Raw genomic sequence first — 16990 nt, forward strand, 5'->3', positions numbered from 1 at the left:
CACGAAGGTATGTCACGTACACACGAAGGTATGTCACGTACACGCGAAGGTATGTTATGTACACGAAGGTATGTCATGTACACGCGAAGGTATGTCATGTACACGCGAAGGTATGTCATGTACACACGAAGGTATGTTATGTACACACGAAGGTAGGTCACGTACACACGAAGGTATGTCATGTACACACGAAGGTATGTCACGTACACACGAAGGTATGTCACGTACACGCGAAGGTATGTCACGTACATACGAAGGTATGTCATGTACACACGAAGGTATGTCATGTACACACGAAGGTATGTTATGTACACACGAAGGTATGTTATGTACACACGAAGGTAGGTCACGTACACACGAAGGTATGTCATGTACACACGAAGGTATGTCATGTACACACGAAGGTATGTTATGTACACACGAAGGTATGTTATGTACACACGAAGGTATGTCACGTACACACGAAGGTATGTCACGTACACACGAAGGTATGTTATGTACACATGAAGGTAGGTCACGTATACACGAAGGTATGTCATGTACACACGAAGGTATGTCATGTACACACGAAGGTATGTCATGTACACACGAAGGTATGTTATGTACACACGAAGGTATGTTATGTACACACGAAGGTATGTCACGTACACACGAAGGTATGTCACGTACACACGAAGGTATGTTATGTACACATGAAGGTAGGTCACGTATACACGAAGGTAGGTCATGTACACACGAAGGTATGTCACGTACACACGAAGGTATGTCACGTACACACGAAGGTATGTTATGTACACACGAAGGTATGTGATGTACACACGAAGGTATGTCACGTACACACGAAGGTATGTCACGTACACACGAAGGTATGTTATGTACACATGAAGGTAGGTCACGTATACACGAAGGTAGGTCATGTACACACGAAGGTATGTCACGTACACACGAAGGTATGTCACGTACACACGAAGGTAGGTCACGTACACACGAAGGTATGTCATGTACACATGAAGGTAGGTCACGTATACACGAAGGTATGTCACGTACACACGAAGGTATGTCACGTACACGCGAAGGTATGTCATGTACACACGAAGGTAGGTCATGTACACACGAAGGTATGTCATGTACACACGAAGGTATGTCATGTACACACGAAGGTATGTCATGTACACACGAAGGTATGTTATGTACACACGAAGGTATGTCACGTACACGCGAAGGTATGTCACGTACACACGAAGGTATGTCATGTACACACGAAGGTATGTCACGTACACACGAAGGTATGTCATGTACACACGAAGGTATGTCACGTACACACGAAGGTAGGTCATGTACACACGAAGGTATGTCATGTACACACGAAGGTAGGTCACGTACACATGAAGGTATGTCATGTACACACGAAGGTATGTTATGTACACACGAAGGTATGTTATGTACACACGAAGGTAGGTCATGTACACACGAAGGTATGTCACGTACACACGAAGGTATGTCATGTACACACGAAGGTATGTTATGTACACACGAAGGTATGTCATGTACACGAAGGTATGTCACGTACACACAAAGGTATGTCACGTACACACGAAGGTATGTCACGTACACGCGAAGGTATGTTATGTACACGAAGGTATGTCATGTACACACGAAGGTATGTCACGTACACACGAAGGTATGTCATGTACACACGAAGGTATGTTATGTACACACGAAGGTAGGTCACGTACACATGAAGGTATGTCACGTACACACGAAGGTATGTCACGTACACACGAAGGTATGTTATGTACACACGAAGGTATGTTATGTACACACGAAGGTAGGTCACGTACACACAAAGGTATGTCATGTACACACGAAGGTATGTCATGTACACACGAAGGTATGTCACGTACACACAAAGGTATGTCATGTACACACGAAGGTATGTCATGTACACACAAAGGTATGTCATGTACACACGAAGGTAGGTCATGTACACACGAAGGTATGTCATGTACACACGAAGGTATGTCATGTACACACGAAGGTATGTCATGTACACGAAGGTATGTCATGTACACACGAAGGTAGGTCATGTACACACGAAGGTATGTCACGTACACGCGAAGGTAGGTCACGTACACACGAAGGTATGTCATGTACACGAAGGTATGTCATGTACACACGAAGGTAGGTCACGTACACACGAAGGTATGTCATGTACACGAAGGTATGTCACGTACACACGAAGGTATGTCACGTACACGCGAAGGTAGGTCACGTACACACGAAGGTATGTCATGTACACGAAGGTATGTCATGTACACACGAAGGTAGGTCATGTACACACGAAGGTATGTCATGTACACGAAGGTATGTCATGTACACACGAAGGTATGTCATGTACACACGAAGGTATGTCACGTACACACGAAGGTATGTCATGTACACGAAGGTATGTCATGTACACACGAAGGTAGGTCATGTACACACGAAGGTATGTCATGTACACGAAGGTATGTCATGTACACACGAAGGTATGTCATGTACACGAAGGTAGGTCATGTACACACGAAGGTATGTCACGTACACACGAAGGTATGTCACGTACACACGAAGGTATGTCATGTACACACGAAGGTATGTCATGTACACGAAGGTATGTCAAGTACACACGAAGGTAGGTCATGTACACACGAAGGTATGTCACGTACACGCGAAGGTAGGTCACGTACACACGAAGGTATGTCATGTACACGAAGGTATGTCATGTACACGAAGGTAGGTCACGTACACACGAAGGTATGTCACGTACACACGAAGGTATGTCATGTACACGAAGGTAGGTCACGTACATACGAAGGTAGGTCACGTACACACGAAGGTATGTCATGTACACACGAAGGTATGTCATGTACACACGAAGGTATGTTATGTACACACGAAGGTAGGTCACGTACACACGAAGGTATGTTATGTACACGAAGGTATGTCACGTACACTCGAAGGTATGTCACGTACATGCGAAGGTATGTCATGTACACACGAAGGTAGGTCACGTACACTCGAAGGTATGTCACGTACATGCAAAGGTATGTCATGTACACACGAAGGTAGGTCATGTACACACGAAGGTAGGTCAAGTACACACGAAGGTATGTCATGTACACACGAAGGTATGTCACGTACACACGGAGGTAGGTCACGTACACACGGAGGTAGGTCACGTACACACGAAGGTAGGTCATGTACACACGAAGGTAGGTCACGTACACACGGAGGTAGGTCACGTACACACGGAGGTAGGTCACGTACACACGAAGGTAGGTCATGTACACACGAAGGTAGGTCACGTACACACGAAGGTATGTCACGTACACACGAAGGTATGTCACGTACACACGAAGGTATGTCACGTACACACGAAGGTATGTCACGTACACACGAAGGTATGTCACGTACACACGAAGGTATGTCACGTACACACGAAGGTATGTCATGTACACACGGAGGTATGTCATGTACACACGGAGGTATGTCACGTACACACGGAGGTAGGTCAAGTACACACGAAGGTATGTCATGTACACGAAGGTATGTCATGTACACATGAAGGTAGGTCATGTACACACGGAGGTAGGTCAAGTACACACGGAGGTATGTCATGTACACACGAAGGTATGTCAAGTACACACGAAGGTAGGTCAAGTACACACGAAGGTATGTCATGTACACACGAAGGTATGTCATGTACACGAAGGTATGTCATGTACACGAAGGTATGTTATGTACACGAAGGTATGTTATGTACACGAAGGTATGTCATGTACACGAAGGTAGGTCATGTACACACGAAGGTATGTCATGTACACGAAGGTATGTCATGTACACGAAGGTATGTTATGTACACACGGAGGTATGTCATGTACACGAAGGTATGTTATGTACACGAAGGTATGTCATGTACACATGAAGGTAGGTCACGTACACACGAAGGTAGGTCATGTACACACGAAGGTAGGTCATGTACACACGAAGGTAGGTCAAGTACACACGAAGGTATGTCATGTACACGAAGGTATGTCACGTACACACGAAGGTATGTCACGTACACTCGAAGGTATGTCATGTACACGAAGGTATGTCATGTACACGAAGGTATGTCATGTACACGAAGGTATGTTATGTACACACGAAGGTATGTTATGTACACACGGAGGTATGTCATGTACACACGGAGGTATGTCATGTACACACGAAGGTATGTCATGTACACGAAGGTATGTCATGTACACGAAGGTATGTCAAGTACACACGAAGGTATGTCATGTACACACGAAGGTATGTTATGTACACACGGAGGTATGTCATGTACACGAAGGTATGTTATGTACACACGGAGGTATGTCATGTACACGAAGGTATGTTATGTACACACGAAGGTATGTCATGTACACGAAGGTATGTCATGTACACGAAGGTATGTTATGTACACGAAGGTATGTTATGTACACGAAGGTATGTCATGTACACGAAGGTAGGTCATGTACACACGAAGGTATGTCATGTACACGAAGGTATGTCATGTACACGAAGGTATGTTATGTACACACGGAGGTATGTCATGTACACGAAGGTATGTTATGTACACGAAGGTATGTCATGTACACATGAAGGTAGGTCACGTACACACGAAGGTAGGTCATGTACACACGAAGGTAGGTCATGTACACACGAAGGTAGGTCAAGTACACACGAAGGTATGTCATGTACACGAAGGTATGTCACGTACACACGAAGGTATGTCACGTACACTCGAAGGTATGTCACGTACACACGAAGGGTGATATAGAAAAGGGTGCTGCCCTTCCGTCAGTCTGTCTATCCGTCACGTTTTGTTTCCAGAGCAGAACTCAAAAACCAAGAGAGATATTTCAACCAAATGTGGCACATAGATAGGTCTAGTGGTAAACTGGAGCCTTTTGATATTTTGGGATTTAAAATAAATTATTTACGAGTTCCCATGGCAACGACTTTGACTTAAACTGAAAATGGCAGTAGTGCTCCTTTCCAGGGCAGATCTTGAAAACCATAAATATTTCTTGCCTTGCACATGACAGGACATGTCATATTGGGGGGGGATATGAGTATTTCATGCTTGTTATGATAAGTCTCATGGTTAAGTGTCACGAGTACGACAGATGATGCTGTACGTCATCACACTCTTGACACAAGCAATGGAAGACATGACATCATCTTACTTGTGTAGCCAGCCTTGATATTGTTTGCTTTAGAAACATGAGTCGAAGGATACGGACGAGAGGATCAAGAAGTCCCACCACATCCCACCAACGTCCTCGCCCCTCCCGCGCAGCCGGATACGAGCTTTGGCCCGCCGGAAGCTGGAGAAGAAGGAACTGGCGTCCTTCCTGAATAAGGACAACAATAGGTAGGACTGCAGGGACATATTGTCTTCTTGTGTCTGTGTGGACGGGGGGTATCTTCTTGTGTCTGTGTGGACAGGGTGTGTCTGTGTGGACAGGGTGTCTTCTTGTGTCTGTGTGGACAGGGTGTCTTCTTGTGTCTCTGTGAACATATTGTCTTCTTGTGTCTGTGTAGACAGGGTGTCTTCTTGTGTCTATGTGAACATATTGACTTCTTGTGTCTATGTGGGTGGGGGGTATCTTCTTGTGTCTGTGTGGACAGGGTGTCTTCTTGTGTCTATGTGGATGGGGTGTCTTGTGTCTATGTGAACATATTGACTTCTTGTGTCTATGTGGGTGGGGGGTATCTTCTTGTGTCTGTGTGGACAGGGTGTCTTCTTGTGTCTATGTGGACAGGGTGTCTCTTTGTGTCTGTGTGGATGGGGTGTCTCTTTGTGTCTGTGTGGACAGGGTGTCTCTTTGTGTCTGTGTGGACGGGGTGTCTTCTTTTGTCTGTGTGGACGGGGTGTCTCTTTGTGTCTGTGTGGACGGGGTGTCTCTTTGTGTCTGTGTGGACAGGGTGTCTGTTTGTGTCTGTGTGGACAGGGTGTCTCTTTGTGCCTGTGTGGACAGGGTGTCTTCTTGTGTCTGTGTGGACAGGGTATCTTCTTGTGTCTGTGTGGATGGGGTGTCTCTTTGTGTCTGTGTGGACGGGGTGTCTTCTTTTGTCTGTGTGGACGGGGTGTCTCTTTGTGTCTGTGTGGACAGGGTGTCTCTTTGTGTCTGTGTGGACAGGGTGTCTGTTTGTGTCTGTGTGGACAGGGTGTCTCTTTGTGCCTGTGTGGACAGGGTGTCTTCTTGTGTCTGTGTGGACGGGGTGTCTCTTTGTGTCTGTGTGGACGGGGTGTCTCTTTGTGTCTGTGTGGACGGGGTGTCTCTTTGTGTCTGTGTGGACAGGGTGTCTGTTTGTGTCTGTGTGGACAGGGTGTCTCTTTGTGCCTGTGTGGACAGGGTGTCTTCTTGTGTCTGTGTGGACAGGGTATCTTCTTGTGTCTGTGTGGACAGGGTGTCTCTTTGTGTCTGTGTGGACGGGGTGTCTTCTTTTGTCTGTGTGGACGGGGTGTCTCTTTGTGTCTGTGTGGACAGGGTGTCTCTTTGTGTCTGTGTGGACAGGGTGTCTGTTTGTGTCTGTGTGGACAGGGTGTCTCTTTGTGCCTGTGTGGACAGGGTGTCTTCTTGTGTCTGTGTGGACGGGGTGTCTCTTTGTGTCTGTGTGGACGGGGTGTCTCTTTGTGTCTGTGTGGACGGGGTGTCTCTTTGTGCCTGTGTGGACAGGGTGTCTCTTTGTGCCTGTGTGGACGGGGTGTCTCTTTGTGGACAGGGTGTCTCTTTGTGTCTCTGTGGACAGGGTGTCTCTTTGTGCCTGTGTGGACGGGATGTCTCTTTGTGCCTGTGTGGACGAGTGTCTCTTTGTGCCTGTGTGGACAGGATGTCTCTTTGTGTCTGTGTGGACGGGGTGTCTCTTTGTGCCTGTGTGGACGGGGTGTCTCTTTGTGCCTGTGTGGACGGGGTGTCTCTTTGTGTCTGTGTGGACGGGTTGTCTCTTTGTGCCTGTGTGGACGGGGTGTGTCTGTGTGGACGGGGTGTCTCTTTGTGTCTGTGTGGACAGGGTGTCTCTTTGTGTCTGTGTGGACGGGGTGTCTCTTTGTGTCTGTGTGGACGGGGTGTCTCTTTGTGCCTGTGTGGACAGGGTGTCCCTTTGTCTGTGTGGATGGGGTGTCTCTTTGTGTCTGTGTGGACGGGGTGTCTCTTTGTGCCTGTGTGGACAGGGTGTCTCTTTGTGTCTGTGTGGACGGGGTGTCTCTTTGTGTCTGTGTAGACAGGGTGTCTCTTTGTGTCTGTGTGGACAGGGTGTCCCTTTGTGTCTGTGTGGACGGGGTGTGTCTGTATGGACAGGGTGTCTTCTTGTGTCTGTGTGGACAGGGTGTTTTCTTGTGTCTGTGTGGACGGGATGTCTGTTTGTGTCTGTGTGGACGGGATGTCTCTTTGTGCCTGTGTGGATGGGGTGTCTCTTTGTGCCTGTGTGGACGGGGTGTCTCTTTGTGTCTGTGTGGACAGGGTGTCTCTTTGTGTCTGTGTGGACGGGGTGTCTCTTTGTGTCTGTGTGGACAGGGTGTCTCTTTGTGTCTGTGTAGGCGGGGTGTGTCTGTGTGGACGGGGTGTCTCTTTGTGTCTGTGTGGATGGGGTGTCTCTTTGTGTCTGTGTGGACGGGGTGTCTCTTTGTGTCTGTGTGGACGGGGTGTCTCTTTGTGTCTCTTTGTGTCTGTGTGGACGGGGTGTCTCTTTCTGTCTGTGTGGACGGGATGTCTCTTTGTGCCTGTGTGGACGGGGTGTCTCTTTGTGTCTGTGTGGACAGGGTGTCTCTTTGTGTCTGTGTGGACAGGGTGTCTCTTTGTGCCTGTGTGGACAGGGTGTCTCTTTGTGTCTGTGTGGACGGGGTGTCTCTTTGTGTCTGTGTGGACAGGGTGTCTCTTTGTGTCTGTGTGGACAGGGTGTCCCTTTGTGTCTGTGTGGACGGGGTGTGTCTGTATGGACAGGGTGTCTTCTTGTGTCTGTGTGGACAGGGTGTTTTCTTGTGTCTGTGTGGACGGGATGTCTGTTTGTGTCTGTGTGGACGGGATGTCTCTTTGTGCCTGTGTGGATGGGGTGTCTCTTTGTGCCTGTGTGGACGGGGTGTCTCTTTGTGTCTGTGTGGACAGGGTGTCTCTTTGTGTCTGTGTAGACGGGATGTCTCTTTGTGTCTGTGTGGACGGGGTGTCTGTGTGGACAGGGTGTCTCTTTGTGCCTGTGTGGACAGGGTGTCTCTTTGTGTCTGTGTGGACGGGATGTCTCTTTGTGTCTGTGTGGACGGGGTGTGTCTGTATGGACAGGGTGTCTCTTTGTGTCTGTGTGGATGGGGTGTCTATTTGTGTCTGTGTGGACAGGGTGTCCCTTTGTGTCTGTGTGGACGGGGTGTATCTGTATGGACAGGGTGTCTTCTTGTGTCTGTGTGGACAGGGTGTTTTCTTGTGTCTGTGTGGACGGGATGTCTGTTTGTGTCTGTGTGGACGGGATGTCTCTTTGTGCCTGTGTGGATGGGGTGTCTCTTTGTGCCTGTGTGGACGGGGTGTCTCTTTGTGTCTGTGTGGACAGGGTGTCTCTTTGTGTCTGTGTGGACGGGATGTATCTTTGTGTCTGTGTGGACGGGGTGTCTGTGTGGACAGGGTGTCTCTTTGTGCCTGTGTGGACAGGGTGTCTCTTTGTGTCTGTGTGGACGGGATGTCTCTTTGTGTCTGTGTGGACGGGGTGTGTCTGTATGGACAGGGTGTCTCTTTGTGTCTGTGTGGATGGGGTGTCTCTTTGTGTCTGTGTGGACAGGGTGTCTCTTTGTGTCTGTGTGGACAGGATGTCTCTTTGTGCCTGTGTGGACGGGGTGACTCTTTGTGCCTGTGTGGACGGGGTGTCTCTTTGTGTCTGTGTGGACAGGGTGTCTCTTTGTGTCTGTGTGGACGGGGTGTGTCTGTATGGACAGGGTGTCTCTTTGTGTCTGTGTGGATGGGGTGTCTCTTTGTGTCTGTGTGGACAGGGTGTCTCTTTGTGTCTGTGTGGACAGGATGTCTCTTTGTGCCTGTGTGGATGGGGTGTCTCTTTGTGCCTGTGTGGACGGGGTGTCTCTTTGTGTCTGTGTGGACAGGGTGTCTCTTTGTGTCTGTGTGGACGGAATGTCTCTTTGTGCCTGTGTGGACGGGGTGTCTCTTTGTGTCTCTTTGTGTCTGTGTGGACGGGGTGTCTCTTTGTGTCTGTGTGGACGGGATGTCTCTTTGTGCCTGTGTGGACGGGGTGTCTCTTTGTGTCTGTGTGGACAGGGTGTCTCTTTGTGTCTCTGTGGACAGGGTGTCTGTTTGTGTCTGTGTGGACGGGGTGTCTCTTTGTGCCTGTGTGGACGGGGTGTCTGTTTTTGCCTGTGTGGACAGGGTGTCTCTTTGTGTCTGTGTGGACAGGATGTCTCTTTGTGTCTGTGTGGACGGGATGTCTCTTTGTGCCTGTGTGGACGGGGTGTCTCTTTGCGCCTGTGTGGACGGGGTGTCTCTTTGTGCCTGTGTGGACGGGATGTCTCTTTGTGTCTGTGTGGACAGGGTGTCTCTTTGTGTCTGTGTGGACGGGGTGTCTCTTTGTGTCTGTGTGGACGGGGTGTCTCTTTGTGTCTGTGTGGACGGGATGTCTCTTTGTGCCTGTGTGGACAGGGTGTCTCTTTGTGTCTGTGTGGACAGGGTGTCTCTTTGTGTCTGTGTGGACGGGATGTCTCTTTGTGCCTGTGTGGACAGGGTGTCTCTTTGTGTCTGTGTCGACGGGGTGTCTGTGTGGACAGGGTGTCTCTTTGTGCCTGTGTGGACAGGGTGTCTCTTTGTGCCTGTGTGGACAGGGTGTCTCTTTGTGTCTGTGTGGACGGGATGTCTCTTTGTGTCTGTGTGGACGGGGTGTGTCTGTATGGACAGGGTGTCTCTTTGTGTCTGTGTGGACAGGGTGTCTCTTTGTGTCTGTGTGGACAGGGTGTCTCTTTGTGTCTGTGTGGACAGTATGTCTCTTTGTGCCTGTGTGGATGGGGTGTCTCTTTGTGCCTGTGTGGACGGGGTGTCTCTTTGTGTCTGTGTGGACAGGGTGTCTCTTTGTGTCTGTGTGGACGGAATGTCTCTTTGTGCCTGTGTGGACGGGGTGTCTCTTTGTGTCTCTTTGTGTCTGTGTGGACGGGGTGTCTCTTTGTGTCTGTGTGGATGGGATGTCTCTTTGTGCCTGTGTGGACGGGGTGTCTCTTTGTGTCTGTGTGGACAGGGTGTCTCTTTGTGTCTGTGTGGACAGGGTGTCTCTTTGTGTCTGTGTGGACGGGGTGTCTCTTTGTGCCTGTGTGGACGGGGTGTCTGTTTTTGCCTGTGTTGACAGGGTGTCTCTTTGTGTCTGTGTGGACAGGATGTCTCTTTGTGTCTGTGTGGACGGGATGTCTCTTTGTGCCTGTGTGGACGGGGTGTCTCTTTGCGCCTGTGTGGACGGGGTGTCTCTTTGTGCCTGTGTGGATGGGATGTCTCTTTGTGTCTGTGTGGACAGGGTGTCTCTTTGTGTCTGTGTGGACGGGGTGTCTCTTTGTGTCTGTGTGGACAGGGTGTCTCTTTGTGTCTGTGTGGACGGGATGTCTCTTTGTGCCTGTGTGGACAGGGTGTCTCTTTGTGTCTGTGTGGACAGGGTGTCTCTTTGTGTCTGTGTGGACAGGGTGTCTCTTTGTGTCTGTGTGGACAGGGTGTCTCTTTGTGCCTGTGTGGACGGGGTGTCTCTTTGTGTCTGTGTGGACGGGATGTCTCTTTGTGTCTGTGTGGACAGGGTGTCTCTTTGTGTCTGTGTGGATGGGGTGTCTCTTTGTGTCTGTGTTGACAGGGTGTCTCTTTGTGTCTGTGTGGACAGGGTGTCTCTTTGTGCCTGTGTGGACGGGGTGTCTCTTTGTGTCTGTATGGACAGGGTGTCTCTTTGTGCCTGTGTGGACGGGGTGTCTTCTTGTGTCTGTGTGGATGGGGTGTCATGAGTGGACGGGGTGTCTCCTATTAAGGATAAGTTGACATCAATCACTGGATTATGTGGGTCAGACTTTACAGGCTGCGGTCATGTAGAGCAAGTACATGAATGTCAATGAGCAAGTTTTTGTTAATGGTGCATTGAACGTGTACTTCAGCTGTTTATGATTATGTAACTGAACTGTTTGTGCCTTGAATATGTGAGGTGTGAGGTGAAATGGGGTTTAACGTCACGTCCAAGATTATTGTACTTATGTAGCGACGTGCATGCACGTGTGTGTGTGTAAGTGTGGCTGCTTATACCAGTCCGGACTGATGCCGATTTATGATGCTAGCCTACTGAGATACCATGCCTTAATTGAACAGGAATACCCCACGACCAGTCCTTGTTTATGACGAGTGCTAGACAGGGTAACAACAAGTACTGTATTTAATAGTGGTGTAACGATACGGCGATACAGTATTGTATCCCGATGCACAGCCCACGATACGATGCATTGATTTGGAAAGCATGTATCGCGATACATACGATATTTTCATAACACAGTTTTACCTACCGTATTTTCTTGAGTATAGTGCGCACTTTTTTTTCCAAAAAACACAGCTGTGTAGAAGGGGTTGCGCATTATACACGAATTAATGAGTTTTTATGTTTTTCCCCCATGGAAAGACATTACCGTGAGCACGTAACACCAGAAATACCATGTCAACAAATCCATACTGAAGTTCGCAAATTATTCATGTACTTACACTGGCTATAAAAAAAAGTGTTCTTTGTATATCTGGACTCATGTTTGTAACTTATTTCATTAATTTTATTCAAAATTCCTTTTAATATTGTTTTAATTAATTTCGGCGAAATCGTGTGTGAAGCGATCGGAAGATCGCACAACTCACCGTTATTAACAGAAACCACGGTCAGATTACCGCTATTGACGCCTTGAAAGGAATCTAGTTGACAGAGAATGGATACATATATCATAAATGCCATACTTTGATTCGTTAAAAGTCACATTTGTTTTGTTTGACGATTCTATGTCAACACGTAATTCTCGCGATCACTTGCACCGGGGCCTTGACGGTGACTGGTCAGACTGGTTCCATGTAAAAAATAATACCCGGCAATAGCGATCAGCTGCTTCGCTTAGGGTTATTATTATTTTAAATATGTTTAGTAAAAGCTGCATCTAAATTAACAATGTATTGGAATATATTATTCCTGATAAAAAATAGTTTCAGATACAACTTTTGCCGATCCTTGCATTAGAATACTGTGAAGTTATATCATTGGGTGTGTCTTTACCGAATCACCGGTAGATTCCAAGAAAACATGTGTACATGTACAGCTGATTGCTGTGTCCGGCTTAGTTTACGAGAAAATACACAAGGTAATCTTAATCCCTGGATATAAAACAATGCCTAGCTGAACAAAAAATACAATTTAAACGGTAAATCAACATGTTTGGTGATTTTTTATCTCAAATTTCGAATTTGTACTGACGAAGTTTCTCATCACCCGTTCGTTTGGCGGACTTCGCTGTAGGGGTACGGTGTAAAAATTTTCTGCGCATAATATTCAAAAAAAAAATTTTCAAAATATTGAACCCGCTAGAGGGGCGTGCGCATTATACATTGGTGCGCACTATACTTAAGAAAATACATGAAATACATGGGCGGATACAGCTTTTTTGAAAAGGGGGGGGGGTGCACAATTAAGATCTATTTATTGTATTTGGTGGTAATTTATACAGAAATAAAGATTTTTTTCGAAATAAAAAAAAAAGGGATGGGGGTGGTCGCGTTTAACAGTTTCAAAGCCAGTTTGTTGTTTCAGTAAAACATTCTGTATTGCTGACAATTTGCTATAACAGTAAATAAACACCTTATATCTTCTTCAACTGTACTTGTCACATCTTTTAGATAGCAGAAAGACATCAACTTGGCTTAGCTTGTACCAGTAAACACTGTATCGTGATACGTATCGTATCGCGACCCCTGTATCGGGATACATATCGTATCGCGACTCTCCCGTATCGTTACACCTCTAGTATTTAAATGTTTTTGGTATGACGCGGCCAAGGATCAAACGCCGGACCTTCCGCTCTACCACTAGACCATGGAGGCAGTCACACCTTGAATATGTTCTTCAGCTATTTGGAATATGTAATTGAACTGTTTCTGCCTTGAATGTGTACTTAAACTTCTGTTTGTGGCTTGACAGGAAACAAAATTCAAGTGATGTCTTGTGATCCTGGCTCCTGGAATTGTACAGAGAATCCCTGTCTGTCCTCATCGATCCGCCTCATCACCTGCTGACACACCCTGGACGGGTCTGGGTTAGAATACAGGGGGGGGCCACAACAATGAAATACTTGGCAGATGTTTTGTTTTGTCAACGTGAGGATGATTGTGTTTTTGTTTTTATATTGTAATGACAAGTTTGTTAATGACAGCATAAGTCCAGGACACTAGTGATGAACAGCTCATTAGTTTGTTGTGGCCTTTCCTCGGTGTGTCCTTGCTGCAGTACTGCTGATGTGGCTTAAAGCAATGTGTAGTCTCACTCTGATCTTGTTGCCTCCTTGAACTGATTTCTGACCAACAGTGTTAGCAGCGAGAAGCCTTGGACCCAATCTCATTAAAATCAGAACTTAGTTCTCGCTATCGCTAAACAAAGACCTGAGGACATCCCATTACGGGTCACGTCAGAATGACCTTTCATCTGACCAATCAAAGGGTCGCTTACCAGATCATGAAAGTGACAGTCAGAATGTGTTTTCAAATCATGCAACCTTGAAACCGGAAACACGGGGTATTCCGAACAACTGATTCCGTCAAAATTATCATCTATCTGTCGCTTCCGTGGGATAAACATTTGAAAGGAGGAGGCCTTGCACAGTACTAGGGAAGTACTGCCATACAATCTCAACCATATATTAGACTACCAGAATGTTCGTTTGTTCCTTTAACAAAATTTTAATCAAGAACTGTGTCAACATATTTTATTGTAGTCTGAAATGGAAGTTGCCAGGTTGAAACAAGTGCCGTAAAGCTCAAGAAAGCTGCTTTCTAATTGGCTGATGTCGACTTCTTGTCAGTCATTTCTGTGGTCTGTCAAATTTTGCGAAAGGTCGTTCTGTCGTGACCCATAATGAGATGTCCTCAGATCTTTGTTCAGCGAGAGCGAGAACTTAGATCTGATTTGAATGAGATTGCCTTGGACTGGATTACAGACCCAACAGAGCATTCGCATGTCGAATATTCCCAGTTGGATATATTGACTTGGCATTGTAGGAATAATTCCGTTTTTGAAATTGTTGCAAACAAGAGTGCAAGAACTATTTTGGCAGGTTGATTTAGTGCTGAAGAGTGCCAAGCCCAAGGTCGAGTAGTTACGTAGCTATCTGGAAAGTTGGTGTAGCTGAAAAGGGTTTTCATATGACTTTGCAAGCTGCTGTTTTCAGAGCTTTGACTTCTCATTCATATGATCTGAAGCTATATCAGTGTGAATGTTGATAAATACAAGCTATTTTGACATGTATGTATGAAATGGTGCATATATCTGTGATAAGGAGATTGCTAGTTCAGCGTGGTGTGACCGAGGGTAGACTTCAACAAAACAGGACCCATACAAACGTCTTGCAGGCTTGGTGCATGAACTGCTGTGACCTGGAGAAACATCTCGCGGCAGTGACCAGGATTTCTGTCACAGAACACAACTGATTTGATCTTGGACACGTCATTGCATTCTTCTACAATTTTCGCTCGGAGTGTCAACAGTTTGTAGAACATGCCTTGAAACACAAAGCAGACGTGAACATATAATTCAAGATGTTTGTAGTTGATGGAGCCTCTGACCATGTCTGTGTTGCTGCAATCTCGTCCAATGTAAATCTCAATTACACCGAAGGAGTTACCATGAAGTTTGTTAATCGGGCAGCTGCTAAAGGGAGTTAATCTGTAGTAACAGCCACTTCTGACTCAAGCTCTCGTATGAACTGGTGCTACTGCTGTTGCTAGATCACCTGTCATCTGTTTAATAATTTATTCCCAAATGTTGGCTGAACAATGAGGTGTTTGGATGGAGGTTCCATCGTAATGTTTCAGCGTGAGGATTACCCAGAATCCCTCTGCTCCAATGATGAGTTGACCTTTTCCTGTAGTTCATATCTTAGGTCAAAACGACATCTTTGAGTGATGCTGCCATCTACATTCAGTCCCACATTATTGAAATGTATTATTGTATTGATGTATCATGGAATTCTGTTATTTATGAAATAAACAAGACTGCATGTGTTAGGGGGAGCATCCCTGAAGTGACTACGGCCATGTTTAAAACCCAAGAGTAAAGCGTGAAATTGTATTGACAATTTGAAATTTGAAGAAAAATAATAATGAATTTGATTTCAAAGTTCCTAAATATAACAGTATCCATCCATAATGTATATTTGGTCCGAGTCCCCGAAATCTTGACCATTGTCATCCATTCAGGAGTGCTCCTCAGACGAGGCCGGTCTGTGTGATACCAGATTGAGCACACTCGGACATTTCCCGATGTATGTATTCACAAATCTGTCTCTGTTAACGACGACGAGGAGCTTGCTTGCTACAAGTCCTCAGAAGTTTGATCGAAAGTGTGCGCTGCGTACAAGGGTGACATGTTTGTCTGCAAGTGTTTTATTAATCAACCACTGTGTACAGTTTATGTTGACATGTTCTTGACGATGCCGATCTGGCGAGATTCTCATGACTGATGTTGTTTAGCACATATTTTGCTGTGTGCATTCTGCCTGTAACAAGCTTGATGATGTATATACATGAGATACAAGTGCTTGGAGTTATTAATGACTATGACAAGATTGGATTAGTTCTGTAGATGGTTTTCCATGTGTTGACACACCAGGGTGACAGTCAGTGGCGAGATGTACACCATCAGTGGTGGATTTAAACCAACCGATCAAACCCAGGTCTTCGGCGTGACGAGCAAACATTTTAACCACTAGGCTACCCCACGGCCCCTCAAATGATAGATGAAAAAGATCACTGTTAGATAAAGGACTCAGGTTATGACACATAATTAGGTGGTTCTTCATATTGCAGTGTCTCAATGGTAAATAGTTGTAGTTGAGAGAAACGGAAATGTTTGTGCATCCAGTATTGAGGCATATTATGCAAGCAGGAGTTACAAAACAGGAAGTGCCTGGAATTGGCCTTCCTGGTCCTGGTTTAGTTCTCAGTTGTTTTTCTGGAATGTTGCAGGCGACGAGAAGAACATAAAGACAATCGCTACTTCATTGGTTGTCCTGAGAGTTTTATATGTGTACTGTAGTGAAGTTGTAGTCTTCCAGGTGAGCTACAGTGTAGCCGTGGCACTATTTTTGACATCACTAGGTTGAAGAAGCTGAGCTTTATTATTATTGGCATCTTACAAAATGTCTGCATCTATTATTATATATCCTATTTGACTTACCAACCACCATTTGGATGACTATGTCGCCACTGACTGGCCCCTGCCATTTCTGTATGGATAGGTTCTGCCAGTGGAGGAATAGTTGCTGGGGTGGGGTAGCTTCTAACTGCAAAGACGTTTGGTAACTTGGTTTCAAAATTACTTTGTTAACATGAGAATGATAATTACTAGTCTTGATATTTTGTGAACTATTTCTTTGAAGAACCTGTCCATGAACTAATTCTGTGTTGATAATATTAAATGTGTCTCCTTTCTTGCTCTGTAAAGGAATAAATTTCACAGTAAATGTCATTTTGTTCAATGATTGTGTTGTATGTTATTTTGCACGTCACTACCAGGGAGGCTCAAGTAAAGCCGCAGTTGGCAACACACCATGATACATGTCCCTATAGGGAGGCTCAAGTAAAGCCAGCAGTTGGTGACACACCTTGATACATGTCCCTATAGGGAGGCTCAAGTAAAGCCAGCAGTTGGTGACACACCTTGATACATGTCCCTATAGGGAGGC

At 46.1% G+C, this 16990-nt stretch overlaps 1 protein-coding gene across 4 annotated transcripts in view; it reads left to right on the forward strand.

Annotated features, from left to right (window-relative positions):
* LOC124150358 (centrosome-associated protein 350-like) overlaps positions 1 to 16783 on the forward strand; it is a 74891-nt gene extending 58108 nt beyond the window's left edge. For all 4 annotated transcript variants that reach the window (XM_048381974.1, XM_048381970.1, XM_048381971.1 and 1 more), the window contains exons 11-12: positions 5286 to 5440; positions 13234 to 16783. In XM_048381974.1, coding sequence (XP_048237931.1) covers positions 5286 to 5440; positions 13234 to 13261 — 183 coding nt within the window. In that variant the 3' untranslated portion in view covers positions 13262 to 16783. The remainder of the gene's footprint in view (positions 1 to 5285; positions 5441 to 13233) is intronic.
* The last annotated feature ends 207 nt before the right edge of the window (positions 16784 to 16990 follow it).

Source organism: Haliotis rufescens, unplaced genomic scaffold (assembly GCF_023055435.1).
Source record: "Haliotis rufescens isolate VD_foot unplaced genomic scaffold, xgHalRufe1.0.p SCAF_4, whole genome shotgun sequence".
Lineage (NCBI taxonomy): Eukaryota > Metazoa > Mollusca > Gastropoda > Lepetellida > Haliotidae > Haliotis > Haliotis rufescens.